We start from the raw sequence: 20511 nt of genomic DNA, 5'->3' as shown, positions 1-20511 counted from the left end.
TGATAAGAACAGATATAACTTAGATAATATTTTTACTTCAAGGTCCCAGAAACACAGACAAGGTTTTCGTCTTGAGGCTAGAAGACCAAAAACATCAAGACACTTGATCACGGCCTTGGTCTTAGCTCATAGAGCCGAGAAGGGGAGGAAGGAGGAAGGAAGTTGCCTTGTTGGAGCAGCAGGGCGTTTGGAGGGTGTTGCACCCTAATGCTGATGAGGTCAGTCGGGGGGCGGTGGTTGATGGGAAGGCGGGGCAGGCTGCAGTACTCGGGTTTCTTTCTCCTGCAGCATAGAGGTGCCTGCTGTAGCAGCGGACTCGGTGCGAAGCCGACCGTGCCGCCTATGTGACAGAGGCAGGGACAGCGGGCGGTTCCCTCAGCATCCCCGCTCCCGGGCAGACTGCGGTGGCGCCAGGTGAAAGGAGCTCTGAGAAATTCTCCCCACGCTTCCTGCTCCCGCTGCTGTGCGCAGCTGTGGCTGCAGGTTCCCGAGTGGCAGCTGCTGCTGGCGGACTCGACTTGTCCCACTTCGTGGGTGGCAGGGGACTGGCGGCTGCGGGTCAGAGGGCTCTTGGGGCAGAGTTGGTACAGTTGGCTGGAGAGCTGGTGCGCCGCCCGGAGATGGGAAGGCAGAGCCTGCGCTCGGGCATCCTCCTGTTGGCGGCTCTGGCGTCTCTAAAAGGCGAGAAGCTGCCAGACTGCGAGGACGCTTGGAAAGTTTTCCAGCTGCGCCAGATCGGCCCCACCAAGGGGCTGCCGGAGACCCCACGGGCAGGTAAGAGCGGGCTCATGTCTGCAGGGCACCGCTGCAGGGCGTGCCACCCTTTCCCCCGGCAGAGCCAGGGCTCCTGCACGCGGGACGCAGTATTTCGGGGCCAAGAGGAGGGGCTGGCAGCGGGCGAGGGTCTGAACTGCCTGGGGCAGGAGTATCGAGCGGGCCCCTTTTCGGCCCGAGTGGGCGGCTCTGCTTTTGGTGGTGGGCGGCAGTCGCTGGCAGGGCTCTGCTCCGCGCCTAGTAGGGCGCTGGCTGATTGAAGACTGCGGAGTTAGCAAAGCCGCGGCTCCCGCAAGCAGTGGTTTCCCCAGGAATTGAAATGGGGTGGGGGCGTTTGAATTTAACGGATGTGTCAGGAGGGATGAGATATATAAAAGAGATGAATAAAGTACATGTTTTGTTAGTATGATGCAAATTTAACATAAGGGTAATGCAAGTTACACCAAAACATATAACAGGTCTAGATTTCTAAAAACATATAATCTTTTTTAAAAAATGTATTTAATTTAAATTGACTTTTGAAAAGTAAGCCATCATGGAATAAGAGGGAAGGTCCTCTCATGGATCAGTAACTGGTTAAAAGATGGGAAATAAATGGTAGGAATGAGTTATCAGTTTTCAGAATGGAGAGAGAGAAATAGTGGTATCCCTAAGGGGGTAGGTACTGGGACCAGTACTGTTCAACATACTCATAAATGAGCTGGAAAAATGGGTAAACAGCGAGGTGGGAAAATCTGCAGATAATACAAAACTATTCAAGATAGTGAAGTCCCAGGCAAACTGCAGAGAGTTACAAGGGGATCTCAAAAAACCGGGTGACTGGGCAACAAAAATGGCAGATGAAATTCAATGTTGATAAATGCAAAGTAATGCACATTGGAAAAGAATTTCAACTATACATACAAAATGAAGGAGTCTGAATTACCTGTTAATACTCAAGAAAGAGATCTTAGAGTCATTGTAGATATTTGTATCATTTTTATTTAAACATTCTCTAATAAACTTTTAAATCAGTTCTCTGAAAACATCCACTCAATGTGCAGAGCAGTCAATGATTCCCAACATTCTGTTTGCTTTTTTAAAAAGAACAGGAGTACTTGTGGCACCTTAGAGACTAACAAATTTATTTAAGCGCAAGCTTTTGTGGGCTCCAGCCCACTTCATCGGATGTAGCCCACGAAAGCTTATGCTCAGATAAATGTTAGTCTCTAAGGTGCTACAAGTATGCCCTGTTCTTTTTGCAGATACAGACTAACACGGCTGCTACTCTGAAACCTTTGCTTTTTTAAGAAAGGGATTGATAATAAGACAGAAAATATCATATTGCCTTTATATAAATCCATGGTACATGTACACCTTGAATACTGTGTGCAGATCTGGTCACCCCATCCCAAAAAAGAGAGATTGGAAATGGAAAAGGTACAGAGAATAGCAACTAAAGTGATTAGGGGTATGAAACAGGAGGAGAAATTAAAATAACTGGGAATTTTCAGCTTAGAAAAGAGACGATTAAGGGGGGATATGATAGAGGTCTATAAAATCTTGACCGGTATGAAGAAAGTGAATAAGGAAATGTTATTTAATCCTTCACATAACACAAGAACTAGCAGTCACCCAATGAAATTAATAAGCAGCAGGTTTAAAAAAAAAAAAAGGAAGTACTTCTTCACACAACATAAAGTCAACTCATGGAACTCTTTGCCAGGGGATGCTGTGAAGACCAAAACTATAACAGGATTAAAAAAACAACTAGATAAATTCCTGGAGAATAGGTCCATCAGTGGCTATTAGCCAGGATCGGGAGGGATGCAACACCATGATCTGTGTGTCCCTAACATGTTTGCCAGAAGCTGGGAATGGGCAACAGGAGATGGATCACTTGATGATTACCTGTTCTGTTCAGTCACAAATCTAGCATTCTGGAGCAAAATTACTAAAATATAGTCCAACAAACAAATGTTTATTTAACATGCCCCTCACTTTTCCCTCCACCGCACCCCATTCACCTGTGTTGTCCTTGGTCAGTGGAGACTCAGAGTTCAGAGGTGCTTTCACGTGAGTACACCTCCCAGGTGGTGGTGGGGGGGGGGGCAAGAAGGCACCTTGCTCATTCCTCCAGCTGCTCACTGTTCACTCTGGCCACAGCTGTTCGTTGTCCCACCGTTCACTCTACCACTCTGTTGCCAATGGCTCTTCACAGTCACTCTGCTGCCACCTGCCACTGTGACTGACCTCTGTGAGTTGGTCTCTTGAGGTTCCACCAGCTCTCAGTGATTTCAGCTGAGCTCTCAGTGGGGGAACCTCACTGCTAATGCAGTCTGGGCTGTCTTTTACGCAAAAACACTGTCCCCACAGGAACACTGTCCCCACAGCAGGACTAAGCACTTAGACCTGATTGTCAGCGATTTCAGCTGCAGTGGTCACTTGACAGAACAAAAGACTGATTATGGAGCCTAATCAGCTCTGTCTTTAAACAGTGGAGAGGGACAGGTGCCCATCCTCTCTTTTGATGCCCTCAATCAGCACAGGTGAAGTACAGTTCTACTGCTCTTTACTCATACAATAAGAACAACTTTTCATTTCCACGCCCACCCCCACCCCCACATTCAAGTGATTTGTAACCCAACCCCAGCCAAAATCTATCACTTGGGCAACTCACTTTGCTGGATACCTAGGTAGATTAGGTGTGAATGTAAATACAATCTGGTCCTGAAGCCTTTCCCCCCAGCTCATCCTTAGCTGTCAGGGAGAGCTCATATAGACTTTGCTTACAAATCATCATTTGCAATTATTAGGTTGGCCAACATCACTGAAATGAATGCACTGACGTTGTCATAAAAAACAAAAGCTGTATAAGGAAGCTAGTCTATGTTCATGCTTTTCAAATCTATTATACTTTGATACACATATTTTATCATAAAATATATATGCTTTTAAAGTGTGTATTAATGTTTCAAATTCAATTCAAATTTCCAAACAGTCGCTAAATTGGCATGTTTCAGAGTAGCAGCCGTGTTAGTCTGTATCCGCAAAAAGAACAGGAGTACTTGGGCACCTTAGAGACTAACAAATGTATTTGAGCATAAGCTTTCATGGGCTCACTTCATCGGATGCATAGAATAGAACTTATAGTGAGGAGCTATATATACATACAGAGAACATGAAAAGGTGGGAGTTGCCCAACCAACTCTAAGAGGCTAGTTAATTAAGATGCGCTATTGTCAGCAGGAGAAAAAAAACTTTTGTAGTGATAATCAAGATAGCCCATTAAAGACAGTTTGACAAGAACGTGTGAGGATACTTAACATGGGAAAATAGATTCAATGTGTGTAATGGCTCAGCCATTCCCAGTCTCTATTTAAGCCTAAGTTGATTGTATCTAGATTGCATATTAATTCAAGTTCAGCAGTTTCTAGTTGGAGTCTGTTTTTGAAGCTTTTCTCTTGCAAAATTGCCACTGTTAGATCTGTTATTGAATGGCCAGAGAGGTTGAAGCGTTCTCCTACTGGTTTTTGAATGTTATGATTCCTGATGTCAGATTTGCGTCCATTTATTCTTTTGTATAGAGACTGTTCGGTTTGGCCACTGTACACGGCAGAGGGGCATTGCTGGCACATGATGGCATATATCAAATTGGTAGATGTGCAGGTGAACGAGCCCCTGATGCGTGGCTGATGTGATTAGGTCCTATGATGGTGTCCCTTTAATAGATATGTGGACAGAGTTGGCATCGGGCTTTGTTGCAAGGATAAGTTCCTGGGTTAGTGTTTTTGTTCTGTGGGGTGGGGTTGCTGGTGAGTATTTGCTTCAGGTTGAGGGGCTGTCTATAAGCAAGACAGGTCTGTCTCCCAAGATCTGGGAGAGTGAGGGATCGTCTTTCAGGATAGGTTGTAGATCTTTGATGATGAGTTGGTTGGGTTTTAGTTGAGGGATGAAGGTAACGGCTAGTGGCATTCTGTTAGTTTTTGTTGGGCCTGTCTTGTAGTAGGTGACTTCTGGGTACTCTTCTGTCTCTGTCAGTCTGTTTTTTTCACTTCAGCAGGTGGGTATTGTAGTTTTAAGTCTGCTTGATAGAGATCTTGTAGGTGTTTGTCTCTTTCTGAGGGATTGGAGCAAATGCGGTTGTATCTTAGAGCTTGGCAGTAGACAATGGATTGTGTGATGTGTCCTGGATGGAAGCTGGAGGCATGTAGGTAAGTGTAGCAGTCAGTAGGTTTCCAATATAGGGTGGTGTTTATGTGACTATGCTTATTAGCACAGTAGTGTCAAGGAAATTGACCGCTTGTGTGGATTGGTTTAGGCTGAGGTTGATGGTGGGATGGAAATTGTTGAAATCATGGTGGAATTCCTCAAGGGCTTCTTTTCCATGGGTCCAGATGATGAAGAGGTCATCAATGTAGCGCAAGTAGAGTAGGGGAGTTAGGGGATGAGAGCTAAGGAAGCGTTGTTCTAAGTCACCCATAAAAATGTTGGCATACTATGGTACCATGTGGGTACCAATAGCAGTGCCACTGACTTGAAGGTATATATTGTCCCCAAATGTGAAACAGTTGTGGGTGAGGACAAAGTTCAGCCACCAGGTTTGGCATGTAACTAGTTCACAAAACTGGGGAGGGGGGTTGGGGAAATTCAGGGGGCGTGTAGGGAAATCACTGCCCACAAGCAACTTCCTGTGAGCGGGCAAGCTCCCTCCATAGTGCTGCTGTCCTACCCCCAAAGAAAGTGGCCCTCCTGGCCATTCTCCTAAGGTTTTCTTTCTGGACAGCGGCATCTTGTCTGCAGGAGGCCGGGAAACAGGGCGAAGCAGTGCGGGCAGGAGCAATGGTACAGTAGCGCTTCTGGATGGCTCCTCTTGTCCTTTCCTTGGGCAGGTGGCACCATCTTTCTCTTGGGGAAATGCTGAGCGAGGGACTCCCATGCACCAGCTCACCCGCTGCGGGTTTTGAAATGGTACCACTAGTGGTTAGTAGGTAGGGCCAGTCTCAGCAGAAGGCATGAGTGAAAGATAGTGGCCAGTCTTCCACATGGGCCGATTCCATCCCAGGTTTGCCCAGTGTAACACTGCAGGGGTTGATCATGGAGCGGGTCAGGTATATGTAGGAGCTGACCCATTGCTGCATCAGGGATGGAGAAAACAATGCTCAGGAGAAACTATAAACGGGGAACTGCTTGGTTTGACAACAAATTAGGGTGACCATATTTCCCAAAGTGAAAACAGGCCCTGTGTGTGGCCGGCCCATGGGGTGCCCCCTTCTCACCTCCTCCCTCTGTATGGGGCTGGCCCAGTGGGGCCTTGCCACAGCACCGTTCGCCTGACATTCCTCCGTGCGCTCATGGGAGGGGAAGGGCGCCCATGTTTCTTGGGGGGCAGCACTGGGCATTTGTCCCATTTGCTCTTGCCATCTGATGGTCAGGAGTGTCCCAAACTGGACTTAAAAAATGAACAAAATGGCACATATCGTCACCCTGCACCAAATCCAAGTGACGGGGTGTTTTTTGTGGGAATGAGACTTTTTACAGGGTACCAGCAACTTGGAAGGAAAGGAAAGGAAAGAAACAAGAGAACTCCTTACTCCCATCTCTCTCACTCTTTCCCTGAAACATCCCTTACTGGAGATGGATGGTGAAATACCATGATTACATGGGGTATTTGGCCCCAAATCAGCCATCAGTGGCTAGCAAATGATGTAGCTTCACCAATGAATAAACCGAGTGTAGACTGGGGAAAGTCACTGTGAGCCATGACTTGGATCTGTGCAACTCAAGCAATTTCAGGCAGAGTTAAACTTTGTCAGTGCAAATAGTAACTGTGGCCTACCCAGCAATGGCTGTAGGTGAGGCAAATCCCCACTGTAAGTAAGGTACTAGTTAACAGAGGTACCTGCAATTGTAAGTTAATACACTTTGCATTTGCATTACAAATGAAAATTCATGAGAATTATGAAATGACCCATCCTTGAAAATAAGTATGGTATGAGTATCTTTACTTAAGTGAATAGTTCCATTTATTTCAGTGGTACTACTCCCACAGGTAGAATTACTTACTTATGCCAGTGTGCGCAGGGTCAAGAACTTAGACATATGAAGATTGACCATCACGGGTACAGTCTCACAGAAAATGTTTTCTGTAAATGGGGAAGCTATGATTAAAAATTATCTTAAAATGGTGATAGTTTCTTCTTGTTCCCAAGTCTGGTCTACACCAGAAAGTTTTACCAGCATAGTTATATCAGTTAAGCGTGAGTGTGTGTGTGTGGGAAATCACATCCTTAACTGACAGAGCAATGCTGGCAAAGGCACTACTGTAGTTATACTGGCAAAAAAAGTCCTTTTGCTGATGTAACTTATTCTGTTTGGGGAAGTAGTTTAAGATATAGTTATACTGTCAAAAGGACTCTTTTGCCTATATTAATTGCATCTTTGCCAAGGGTATTTACCAATATAGTTCTTCCAGTGTGTCTATACTGGCTAATTTTAAGTGCAGGCAAAGCCCAAGGGAACTTGTTTTCTTCTCCTTTACTGAGGAAATGAAATTAGTGGTATGGTGTACCATACACTTATGCCTAAAATCTCATTGTAATATTTAGCATTTTAATACTCAGATAAAGATAGTTTGTAAACTATATTGATGGTCAAATTAAGAATGGGCTAAGCCTGAAATATTTATGAAATTATAGTACTTTGATTTAAATCTTAGCTTCCTATGAAATGTGGAAACATAAATCACATTCTTTAAATATCATTAGACAGTTACAGTTTCCTTAGCTAGAGATTGTATTGTCAGAATGTAATGATCAAAAAGATGGACAGATCATTTGGAAGGGAGTATTAGAAATGGGCTTGAACCAAACCCACAAAGCTTAACAACTCTCCCTCTGGCGGAATTTGGATCTAGATCCAAACCTTGCAGCTGGTATTTCTTATTTAGTTAAATGTGAACAACGTCAGGTTTTTTTTGGAGATCTTATCAATTGTAGCCATATTCTCCGCATTCCCTAAATAACAAAACTGGTAAATCTTCTCCACTACCATAATTCATTTGTAGAATATATTCATGTATATGATTAAACATAATAGTGCAATTTTTTCTCTTAATGAGTGCAATTAAGATGTTTGTTGTAGGGGTTTCTTTCCCACTACCCTCACGCTTTTTTCCCTGCCTGTAGAAATGCTTTGCTAACACAGTACTTAATAATTTTCTTCCTCCATCTTCTTTGTCTCCGCCATCCAACATACTTTGAATTAGGAAAGTAGGAAAAAGTTCCCTTCAGAACTTATGATGATGTTATCATAACCTTAGTCCCATATTTGGACCTTAGCGTCCAAAATATGGGGGTTAGCATGAAAACCTCCAAGCTTAGCTACTAGCTTGGACCTGGTACTTGCTGCCACCACCCAAAAAATTAGAGTGTTTTGGGGCACTCTGGTCCCCCTGAAAAACCTTCCCTGGGACCCCAAGACCCAAATCCCTTGAGTCTCACAACAAAGGGAAATAATCCTTTTTCCCTTCCCCCCCTCCAGGTGCTCCTGAAGAGATACACAGACACAAGCTCTGTGAAACTACACAGAGGGACTCCCCCTCTCTGTTTCCAATCCTGGAAACAAATAGTACTTTCCTATTCCCCCAGAGGGAATGCAAAATCAGGCTAGCAAATCCAACACACAGATCTCCCCTGATTTCTTCCTCCCACCAATTCCCTGGTGAGTACAGACTCAATTTCCCTGAAGTAAAGAAAAACTTCAACAGGTCTTAAAAGAAAGCTTTATATAAAAAAGAAAGAGAAATACATACCAATGGTCTCTCTGTATTAAGATGATACAATACAGGGTCGATTGCTTAAAAGAATATTGAATAAACAGCCTTATTCAAAAAGAATACAAATCAAAGCACTCCAGCACTTATATTTATGCAAATACCAAAGAAAAGAAACCATATAACTTACTATCTGATCTCTTTGTCCTTACACTTAGAAACAGAAGACTAGAAAGTAAAAACTGCTTCTCCAAAGCTCAGAGAAAGCAGGCAGACAGACAAAAGACTCAGACACTAAATTCCCTCCACCCAAAGTTGAAAAAATCCGGTTTCCTGATTGGTCCTCTGGTCAGGTGCTTCAGGTGAAAGAGACATTAACCCTTAGCTATCTGTTTATGACACGCCCCCCAAATTGCAGACAGTGGGGAAGCTCACTGGCGGCGATTTCCTTCTAGAACTTGAAAATAAACAGATTAATACAACACATGCACCTTTACATATACCACTAAGTATATAACTAACAGACTTCTACATTTTAAGAACGCTTTTTAACTACTGAATTCTGGGAAACTCTCTCGGGAGAGTGCATCAGCAACTTTGTTAGAAGCTCCTGTGATGTGTTGAATTTGAAAATCAAAATTTTGGAGAGCTAAACTGCAACGAAGAAGTTTCTTGTTGTTCCCCTTGGCAGTATGAAGCCACTTTAGTGCAGCATGGTCAGTTTGTAGTTGGAACCGCCGTCCCCAAACATATGGGCGTAGCTTTTCCAGGGCGTACACAATGGCATAGCATTTCTTTTTACTGACTGACCAGTGACTTTCCCTCTCAGACAGTTTCTTACTGAGAAACACGACAGGATGGAAGTTGTGATCTGTTGCTTCCTGCATGAGCACAGCTCCTATACCACGCTCAGATGCATCTGTGGTTACTAGGAATGGCTTGTCAAAGTCCGGGGCCCTGAGCACAGGGTCAGACATGAGCATCGCCTTAAGCTGGGTAAAGGCCTTTTGACACTCATCAGTCCACTTAACGGCATTTGGCTGGGTCTTTTTGGTCAGGTCAGTCAATGGGGCAGCGATTTGGCTGTAGTGTGGTACAAATCGCCTGTAGTATCCGGCCAAGCCTAAGAAGGATTGGACCTGCTTATTTGACTTTGGGACAGGCCACTTTTGGATAGCATGCACCTTGGCCTGTAGGGGGTTTATGGTTCCTAGACCCACCTGGTGCCCCAGGTAAGTCACTCTGTTTTGGCCTATTTGACACTTTTTGGCCTTAACAGTTAGTCCGGCCTGCCTGATGCGCTCAAAGACCTTTTCCAGGTGTAGTAGGTGTTCGGGCCAGGAGTCTGAAAAAATGGCCACATCATCGAGGTAGGCAACTGCAAATTCTCCCAGTCCAGCTAGTAGACCATGTACCAGCCTCTGGAAGGTGGCAGGTGCATTTTGAAGGCCGAAAGGAAGGACACTGAATTTATACACCCCCGCATGGGTGACGAATGCTGACCTCTCCTTGGCAGGTTCATCTAGAGGTACTTGCCAGTACCCCTTGGTTAAGTCTATTGTAGAGATGAACTGGGCACGTCCCAACTTTTCCAATAGCTCATCGGTGCGTGGCATTGGATAGTTGTTCGGACGAGTTACCGCATTTAGCTTACGGTAGTCCACGCAAAAGCGTATTTTCCCATCTGGTTTGGGTACCAGAACCACTGGAGATGCCCATGCACTGGTAGATGGGCGGATTATACCCATCTGTAGCATGTTCTGGATCTTCCGTTCTATAGCAGCTTGGGCATGAGGAGACACTCGGTAGGGTGGGGTTCTGATTGGGTGAGCATTACCTGTATCAATGGAGTGGTATGCCCGTTCAGTCCATCCTGGGGTGGCTGAGAACAATGGGGCGAAGCTAGTGCACAGCTCCTTGATTTGTTGCCGCTGCAGACGTTCCAGGGTGGTTGAGAGGTTCACCTCTTCCACGCCACCGTCTTTTTTCCCGTCGTAGTAGACACCGTCAGGCCACTCAGCATCATCTCCCTGGACTGTAAACTGACAAACCTGTAAGTCTTTGGAATAGAAAGGCTTGAGAGAATTAACATGGTACACTTTAGGCTTTAGTGAGGAATTGGGAAATGCTATGAGGTAGTTTACAGCTCCCAGGCGCTCTTGGACCGTGAATGGCCCTTCCCATGATGCTTCCATCTTATGGGCCTGTTGCGCCTTCAAGACCATAACCTGGTCTCCTACCTTGAAGGAACGTTTTCTGGCATGTCTGTCATACCAGGCCTTTTGCTCTTCTTGAGCATCCTTTAGGTTCTCTTTAGCAAGGGCTAAAGAGTGTCGGAGGGTGCTTTGTAGGTTGCTTACAAAGTCCAGAATGTTAGTTCCTGGAGAAGGCGTAAACCCCTCCCATTGCTGCTTCACCAACTGTAATGGCCCTTAACCTCGTGACCATACACAAGTTTAAACGGTGAAAACCCTAAACTGGGATGTGGTACAGCCCTGTAGGCAAACAGCAACTGCTGCAACACTAGGTCCCAATTATTGGAGAATTCGTTGATGAATTTTCGTATCATGGCCCCCAAAGTTCCATTGAACCTTTCCACCAGGCCATTGGTTTGATGGTGGTATGGGGTGGCAACCAAGTGATTCACCCCATGAGTTTCCCACAGTTTTTCCATGGTCCCTGCCAGGAAATTAGACCCTGAATCTGTAAGGATGTCAGAGGGCCAACCTACCCTGGCAAAGATGTCTGTTAGGGCCAGGCACACAGTGTTAGCCCTGGTGTTGCCTAGAGCTACTGCTTCTGGCCATCGGGTAGCAAAGTCCACTAAAGTTAGTACGTACTGCTTTCCTCTGGGCGTCTTTTTTTGGGAAAGGGCCCAGAATATCCACAGCTACTCGCTGAAATGGGACCTCAATTATGGGGAGTGGCTGGAGAGGGGCCTTGACCTGGTCTTGAGGCTTTCCCACTCTTTGGCATACCTCACAAGACCGGACATACTTGGCAACGTCCTTGCCCATCCCCTCCCAGTGGAAGGACTTCCCCAACCGGTCCTTGGTTCTGTTCACCCCAGCATGGCCACTGGGATGATCATGGGCTAAGCTTAAGAGCTTCCCCCGGTACTTAGTTGGAACCAACCAACTGTTTTTTGCAGCTGCCATTCTTCCCGGTGTCCACCAGAAAGAATTTCCTTGTATAAAAGTCCTTGGTGTATAACAAACCGGGATCGATTAGAAGAGCTGAGAGGCGGTGGGGGTGCTCCGTGCCGCCGCCCAAGCTTTCTGAAGGCTGTCATCTGCTTCCTGCTCAGTCTGGAACTGTTCCCTTGAGGCTGGGGTCACCAGTTCTTCCTCAGACTGTGGACTTGGGCTTGGTCCCTCTGGAAGCGATGTAGGTGATGGGGTTGTTTCCGTTGCTGGTGAACCGCTCTCCGCTGGTGCACCTGAGGGTATTTCAGGCTCTGGCTGAGCCTTTTGGGTATGGCTGTCTTTTGCTTCTGCCAGTTCTGGCTCGCTGGCGCCCTCTGGCGTTGAGTTTGAAGATGTGGTTGCACTTGCTGGTGCTGGTTGCTGTTCCAGTTCCGGGCCTGGGACTGGAGGTGCTGTGGCTGTTTCAGTGGTTGGCATGGAATCCGGGTCCACTACCTCTGTCTGGGTCTCTGGTAACACAGACGGGGCCTCTGTGGACGGCTCAGGAACAGGAATGGGTCTGGAAGCTTGCCTGGTTTGGCTACGTGTAACCATTCCCACTCTCTTGGCCCGCCTCACCTGGTTGGCCAAGTCTTCCCCCAGTAGCATGGGATAGGATAATTGTCATAGACTGCAAAAGTCCACATTCCTGACCAGCCTTTGTACTGGACAGGCAGTTGAGCTGTAGGCAAGTCTACAGCTTGTGACATGAAGGGGTAAATTGTAACTTTGGCCTTTGGGTTGATGAATTTGGGGTCAACGAAGGATTGGTGGATAGCTGACACTTGTGCCCCCGTTTTTCTCCACACAGTAACCTTCTTTCCGCCCACTCTCAAATTTTCCCTTCGCTCCAAGGGTATTGAGAGGCATCCGGGCCTGGGGATCTTTGGGGTGATGGTGGTGTAATGAATTGCACTCGCATGGTGTTCTTGGGACAGTTGGCCTTGATATGTCCCAGTTCATTACACTTAAAGCATCTTCCATCTGATGGGTCACTGGGCCGAGGTGAGTTACTGGAGACTGGTGAGGTTGAAGGGTAGGGTATCTGTGGCTTTACTTGGGTGGTATGTGGGGTCTTTGGCTGTCCTCGGTTGTAGGGTTTATGTCTGTGTGCCCCCTGGGGTAATCGTTTCCCTTGACAGTAGCTTTCTTGCTTTCTGCCAGTTCCATCCATTTGGCTCCAATCTCCCCCGCCTCAGCGATATCTTTGGGATTTCCATCTTGTATGTACCGTGTGATGTCTTCAGGAACACCATCCAAGAACTGCTCCATTTGTATGAGGAGGTGCAGTTCTTCCAAGGTTTGAATGTTGTTTCCTGTTATCCAGGCCTCATAGTTTTTTGCAATGTAGTAGGCGTGTTTGGGAAATGACACCTCTGGTTTTCACTTTTGGGTTCTGAAGCGCCGACGGGCATGATCTGGGGTTATCCCCATCCTGTATCTGGCCTTGGTTTGAAAAAGTTTATAGTCATTCATTTGCTGCTTAGGCATTTCAGCTGCCACCTCTGCTAAAGGTCCACTGAGCTGTGACCTCAATTCTACCATGTACTGGTCTTCGGGGATGTTGTACCCAAGACAGGCTCTTTCAAAATTTTCCAAGAAGGCCTCGGTGTCATCACCTGCCTTGTAGGTGGGAAATTTCCTGTGCTGTGGAGCAATAATTGGCGCCGGGTTGTTAGGGTTGGCTGGCACATGCAGCCCAGCTTTTGCCATCTCCAGTTCATGTTTTTTCTGTTTTTCCTTCTCTTCATTCTCTTTTTGTTGTTTTTCCATTTCTTTTTGGTGTTTTTCCATTTCTTTTTTGGTGTTTTTCCATGTCTTGGCGGTGGGCCGCCTCTTCTTCTGCTTGTTTCCTTCGGTAGGCACCTCTTCTTCTTCTAGTTTTATTTGTGTGCTGCCTCTTGGGCTGCCTGTTCTCTTTGGAAGGCTGGCCAGTTTTGATGCTTTCTTCCTTTTCTTTCATCTCCATCTGTCGCCTGTGTTCAGCTTCTTTGAATTGCGCTTCGGCCTCAATTTTTGCCTTAGAAGTCATGATTCCTGTTTTCTTGTGTTGGGGTGCCCTCCGGTGTTTATCTTCTGAACTGCAGGTTCTCTGTTGCCTCCTGAAGTCTGCCTAGCAACAGTGCCTTTAGCTAATTTTCACTGTTAAGTAAACCTGAAAAACCACTTTATTTGCATTCATATAGTGCTGGTAATGACTCTCAATGGGAGTGCTATTGTGTGACAAAAGACCCTCAACAGTCTCTTAATGGCTTCTCGCTTAACATGCAAGCCACAAACTGCCAGAGAGAGCAGAAAAAAAAATTCTCTCTGGTTCCCTTTTAAAACCAACTGTTTCTCTCTGCTAAAAAGCCCTTAGCAGAGAAGAGAAAAATATAATATTCCTACTGGCTTCTGGATTCTGTCTATATCCACCTGCTGCCACTCATATCATAACCTTAGTCCCGATATTGGACCTTAGCGTCCAAAATATGGGGGTTAGCATGAAAACCTCCAAGCTTAGCTACTAGCTTGGACCTGGGTACTTGCTGCCACCACCCAAAAAATTAGAGTGTTTTGGGGCACTCTGGTCCCCCTGAAAAACCTTCCCTGGGACCCCAAGACCCAAATCCCTTGAGTCTCACAACAAAGGGAAATAATCCTTTTTCCCTTCCCCCCTCCAGGTGCTCCTGAAGAGATACACAGACACAAGCTCTGTGAAACTACACAGAGGGACTCCCCCTCTCTGTTTCCAATCCTGGAAACAAATAGTACTTTCCTATTCCCCAGAGGGAATGCAAATCAGGCTAGCAAATTCCAACACACAGATCTCCCCTGATTTCTTCCTCCCACCAATTCCCTGGTGAGTACAGACTCAATTTCCCTGAAGTAAAGAAAACTTCAACAGGTCTTAAAAAAAAGCTTTATATAAAAAAGAAAGAGAAATACATACCAATGGTCTCTCTGTATTAAATGATACAATACAGGGTCGATTGCTTAAAAGAATATTGAATAAACAGCCTTATTCAAAAAGAATACAAATCAAAGCACTCCAGCACTTATATTTATGCAAATACCAAAGAAAAGAAACCATATAACTTACTATCTGATCTCTTTGTCCTTACACTTAGAAACAGAAGACTAGAAAGTAAAAACTGCTTCTCCAAAGCTCAGAGAAAGCAGGCAGACAGACAAAAGACTCAGACACTAAATTCCCTCCACCCAAAGTTGAAAAAATCCGGTTTCCTGATTGGTCCTCTGGTCAGGTGCTTCAGGTGAAAGAGACATTAACCCTTAGCTATCTGTTTATGACAGATGTCCCAACAAGTGATAGGCCAGCAGGGAGTGGGAAACAGTTTTACAGTCAGCAAAGAGTTTCCCTCTCAAGATGAGTTTTATTACTATAGAGACACTCAGATAGTCAAATACCTGTATCCAACAAACTGAATACAAATTTAAAATAATTACCTCCCTGATGAGTATCCATGATGTTTTCAAGGGTATATAGGCAAATAACTGTGGATAAGAGAATATATAACACTGATCTACAATTTTTGAGAAGTCGTCTGCTTCAGAGATAAAATGTGCTATTTATTATGTATTTTGATGTGCTGAATTCAAATATGACAATTAAAACAACTGATTGGCTACTGTTTCTAAGATATTTATGTTTTTACATTTTATGTCTATGTATGTTGTGTAGATAGTAGAGTTTTAATCATAAATTGTAAACCTAGGTCTTTTCATGTGTTTATGGTTGCTTTACATGATAATATTTCACGTGTCCTGTTTATGTAACACTTTAAAAATCAGCAAAAGGGTTCTATAAATAAAATTGATTATGAAACAAAAGGCAAAAAACTATTATGTACATAGTTTAGTCCTATTCAGTGTCTACTCGGCGCTTCTTGGCTTGTCTCTTGTATTCATTAAATTGAGCATCTTTTGTCACTGTCCAGCAATAGTCTGCAAGCATTGATGGGCTCCATTTGCCCTGATAGCCTGCCAGGAGATTCCACTGCTGTAGTCTGGAGCCCAACAGCTCTGCCTTACTCTTGGGTAGTTCCAAAATCCCTGACAAGGTCATTCAGTTCACCTTGTGTTATGAGGTGTGGTTCAGAGGAGTAGGATGGGAGAAAATGTGGGTCCTGTGATATTGATGGTTCAGGACCAGAAGTTTCATCCTCTTCCTCTTCCTCTTCCTCTTCCTCATCTGACTCAAGTGAGAATGATTCTGGTGCATCAGGAACCGGCAGTCCTTCTCCATGGGGTACTGGGCATATAGCTGATGGAATGTTTGGATAATGCACAGTCCACTTTTTCTTCTTTGACACACCTTTCCCAACTGGAGGCACGATGCAGAAGTAACAATTGCTGGTATGATCTGTTGGCTCTCTCCAAACCATTGGCACTGCAAAAGGCATAGTTGTCCTTTTCCTGTTCAACCACTGGCGAAGATTGGTTGCACAAGTGTTGCAGCATATGTGTGGGGCCCACCTCTTGTCCTGATCTCCAATTTTGCAGCCAAAAGAAAGGTGATAGGCTTTCTTAACCATAGTGATTATACTGCGCTTTTGTGATGCAAAAGTCACTTCACCACAAATATAGCAGAAGTTATCTGCACTGTTCACACAAGTACGAGGCATCTCTGCTCACTTTGGCTAAACAGAAATGTGTCCCTTTGCAAAATCATACACTGACAAATAAGAGAGCACGACACTGTATGATTTCTAGAGCTGATATAGGCAATTTGTTCAGCAGAGTGATATAAGCTTCGTGATGATTGCATCATCCATGACTTCTAGGAATAACATGATGCAATTCATATCATGTATGACGCAATACCAGCTTCAGATTGCATCATTCATTATTTTGCCTCAAAATCAAGTACTGTCGAAACCCAGTCATAGATTTATTCCTAGATCCAGTCAAAGATGTATTTTAGTCATTTCTGGTTTAAATTGAGATCCCTTCCCTTTATAACTCACTTATCCTCCACCATTCCCAAGTCAAGGGTCGTATATACTGACCCAATAGCATATCTTGAAAACTAGAGCCAATCAACAATTTTAAGCATCATTTTCGTTCTCAGTGACCCAGAATTAGTAAAATTGGACTACATTTATTTCAGAAGCATTTTGGCTGTAGAGCAGTGTAATTAGAGATGTCAAACAAGAAAAGAGAGAACTTGAAACAATGAGAAATGCATTAAATGATAGCTGTGGGTTGATAGGACAAAATGTCAAGAGAAAAGAGACATAACTTTCACACGTTATACAGTGGGTTTTAGTCTTAATGTTTTAAGGTTCACTTTCTGGATAAGCAGTTAGGAATAGGCCTTCTTTTGGTAAAGCTTTTCTGACAATATATAGAAATATGTTCAATATATACTGCTTATCAGCAATGTGTTTTACTGTTATTGACAACAGTTTGAAGCATGTATCACTGGATATTATAGTATTGCAATAATACCAGTATACAAAGTTATGATTGAGAGAACCTTTTGGATTAAAAATGTAATGTTGGTTCTCAGACCAATGGAAAATATTTCTAGAGAGTGGAGAGGGATGCTTAAAGGACCCTAAGTTTAGGGGGAAAGAATCTTTCAAACTTAATGCACTTGTCAAATGCTTTGTATATTTGGGTAACTCAGATGAATTTTAAAACTTCTAAGGTGCCTCAGGCATTGGGCCTAATCTTGCATACACTTAAGCATGTGTGCAATTTTACTCTTGTGAGAAATTCCCATTGGGGCCTAGTCTGTAACGAAGGACAGTGACATGTTTTGAAATAACAAAAGTAACCATCTGATAACTGGAGATTTTATACACACATGCATTGGGACAATTTTGTATTGGGACAGCTCATGTGAGTAGGGGCCATTTGCTGAGTAAGGATTGCCACACACTGAAAAAAAATGCAGCTGTCATCCTGTGTACACTCAAAAACAATGTTATTCAGTAAGTGAACTTCTTTCATTCCTGGTATAACTGTGTTATAGTCAGTGGAATTACACCAAGGAAGAATTAGGGTCATTTTGTTCATCTTCAGATCTGAGTGTGATCAGCCTGATTTCCCTCTCTCTTCTTTTTAATAATATTAAAAGCCAAACAACCTTTCCATGAAAGAGAACTATGCCGATGTAAATTTCACTAAGTTTACTCAGTCTCCTTAACTGTGATTTGTTCAATGATGCGTAAGTCTGCTTTCAATCATTGTGTATCATATATTATAATGAAACACTTAAATACATAGCAGTTTTTATCTTTAGCTCTCAGAACATTTCACAATTGCAGTCTGTGCCTGAACTCATTGGCTATTTGCCTAATTTTCTATTGTAGTTGTATTACCTCATTTTTCTTATTTTTCTGTTGTCTTAAAAGACCTTTCTTATGGTAGCTGAGGACTTCATAAGATGATATACGCTGAACTCAGAGTTAAATGTAAAAGAATGAGCACCCATTCCCATTTCATACCAGCTGTCCATCACCCCACCCATAAAATTTCCCCCAGCACTTCTTTATGTATTTTTAAAAAGTGATTTTTGTTAAATAGTTGAGTTATTAGTAACTGTAAACTAGATTCTTCTCTGGTTCCCTGGTACCTGGTTCAAGGCAACAGTTGCAGAAGCATGTACTATAATCCAGTTGCCTCCCTCTTGTGGAGAAAATGTTTCTGGTAGGGCAGGGAGACCAAAAACAAAATGGGTGACACCTGAGTGCAGCAAAATGGCAAATTCCTTCCAGGTTTAAAATGCTGAATTCTGTGGCATATTGGAAAGCTGCCATATTCCATGCTGCCATGGAATCACAAAGCCCAGGGAGTCCTGACTGAGATGAATGGGGCAGTTCATATTTCTTAGAGGTATTGTTTCAAGTCAGACAAGAATCATTACATTGGTTACGCTCAGTTCACCTTCTGAAGGTTATCTGTGTAATCATAAGTTAATAACACAACTGAAAAAGGAGAGCTGCTGAGATTGAGCAATACAACTATTCTGTGCCAAGTGGTGAATTCCATGGCAAACTCCTTTGCTACAGAACTGTGTAATATATGGAGTCCTGATAATAGGCAAATGGGTAAATGAGGCAGGCAATGTAAAGATATGTATGTGCAGTGATGCTGTTCAATCAGTATTTTTGTGGTATATGCAAAGCTCCAGAAAAGATGGATGATGGAGATTTTTTTTTTCTTTGCTACAGGTGATATACTGTGGCTATGTGACATACATGATGTGATTGAAACAATATCATTGGCAGATAATTCTGAAACTATAGAAAATGATCTTGAAAGTAGATAGTCTTCAGAATCTGTATGCTGAGGATGGATTCTCCTAAACAAAATAAGTCAATGCAGTTATTTAATTATTACTACCATACTGCTCATTTAATATTACTCATTGCATTCACTGCCACTCAGTACTACTTTAAAGGTGAAATTGTAAAAGGAAGATCTGCCTATTTCAGCTATTTATTTTTTTATCACAACTGCATCTAAAATGATAGTACCATAGAGTAACAACTATATTTTTGCTCAAACATGAGAATTCAATAGTCCAGAAGAAAGACAGACAGTCCTTCAGGAAGAAGTATGAAATTAAAAAAAGTTTACCAACCTGAATATCCTGCATGTTCAGACACGTTGCTTTCATCATCTTCAACGCAGCTCCCTCCTGAGAAGGAACACTTCTCATGATGTTGTTTCTTTCAGGCAACAAGGCCTTGCATTTCTTTGTTGCACTGTTTGCATTTTGCATGTGTGCCTGTCTTACCTACGGGTAGAGGACCTTCATTAAAATATTCCCAAACTAGGTCTCTCTTATGGCCTGCTGCTATTATAGGTTTTCCCTTCTAGTGAGAGAATGGTATGGTAGGTCTTAAATCAGTGAAGGCTACACTCAGAAAGACCTCAAGACTTCTGGAATATGCTGCTCAAACAATTTCATTTTTGTTTCTGCTGCCTGTCCCTCCATTTTCACATTTATCTCCAGACTTCTCCTTGTCCAGATCTTTTCCACCTCCAACAATCTTCTTTCTTTGACATTTCTGAAACTTTTCCCTTCTAGAGAGAGGTAAGGGATTGACTCTGTGTACACAAATTTGCATAGGAACAATAGGGTTGCGATCTGTTATTTCTCACCTCTATATATTATTTATTTATTTAAAAACATTTTTGCTGTCAACAAGAATCTTATCTCTGGAGACACAAATCCACAGTTTGAGAACTGCAAAACTAAGCATCTCCATGGTGTCTTCTAGACAGAGCACTGAGTCTCATTGGGTAGATAGAAAGATTAACCTAAATAATCTATACAGAAGCCCCTGGAATCCCATAAGATTGGGTCCCTAACCCATAAACTATTGTAAATGAGTTCCCAAAGTTTTTCTTAAACATTACATGAATATATTGTCTCCTACTATAGAATTAGAATTTATAATCCCTATTCCATGATGAGATATTGTGAGCTGTAATGTATCTTAATTAAAACTATCTTTAGATAGGTGTTTTTCCCCAAAAAAAGCATTTTATCAAAAAAATCCGATTTAAAATTTAAAAAAATCCATTTTTTTAAAATCACTGATTTTTATCCACCCTGCTATTATGTAAGGAGGACTGTCACTCCATATATAATGGCAGAATCTGAAGTCAACTTTTAAAAAAATGAGTTTGTTCCAGAATATAAAGAAATGATCCTGGGTGTTTCAGCTGTGATAGACCAGCAGAATGGCCTGAGTGGAAGCAACATTTGGCATATGCTGGGGGTTACCACCAACCTCAAAAAGGAGGAAGGTGGGTTTGGTATCAATGGAGCAGCTCCCA

The 20511-nt window shown here is 43.5% G+C and overlaps 1 protein-coding gene across 9 annotated transcripts in view; it reads left to right on the top strand.

Annotated features, from left to right (window-relative positions):
- The first annotated feature begins 317 nt into the window (after nt 1–317).
- Nucleotides 318–20511, top strand: part of GPC5 (glypican 5) — a 1108951-nt gene continuing 1088757 nt past the window's right edge. For all 9 annotated transcript variants that reach the window (XM_050948964.1, XM_050948957.1, XM_050948972.1 and 6 more), the window contains exon 1: nt 318–774. In XM_050948964.1, coding sequence (XP_050804921.1) covers nt 621–774 — 154 coding nt within the window. In that variant the 5' untranslated portion in view covers nt 318–620. The remainder of the gene's footprint in view (nt 775–20511) is intronic.

The sequence above is a fragment of the Gopherus flavomarginatus genome, chromosome 1 (assembly GCF_025201925.1).
Source record: "Gopherus flavomarginatus isolate rGopFla2 chromosome 1, rGopFla2.mat.asm, whole genome shotgun sequence".
NCBI classification, from domain to species: domain Eukaryota; kingdom Metazoa; phylum Chordata; order Testudines; family Testudinidae; genus Gopherus; species Gopherus flavomarginatus.
The sequence above is the reverse complement of the archived record's forward strand: the minus strand, read 5'-3'. Positions and strand labels throughout refer to the sequence as shown.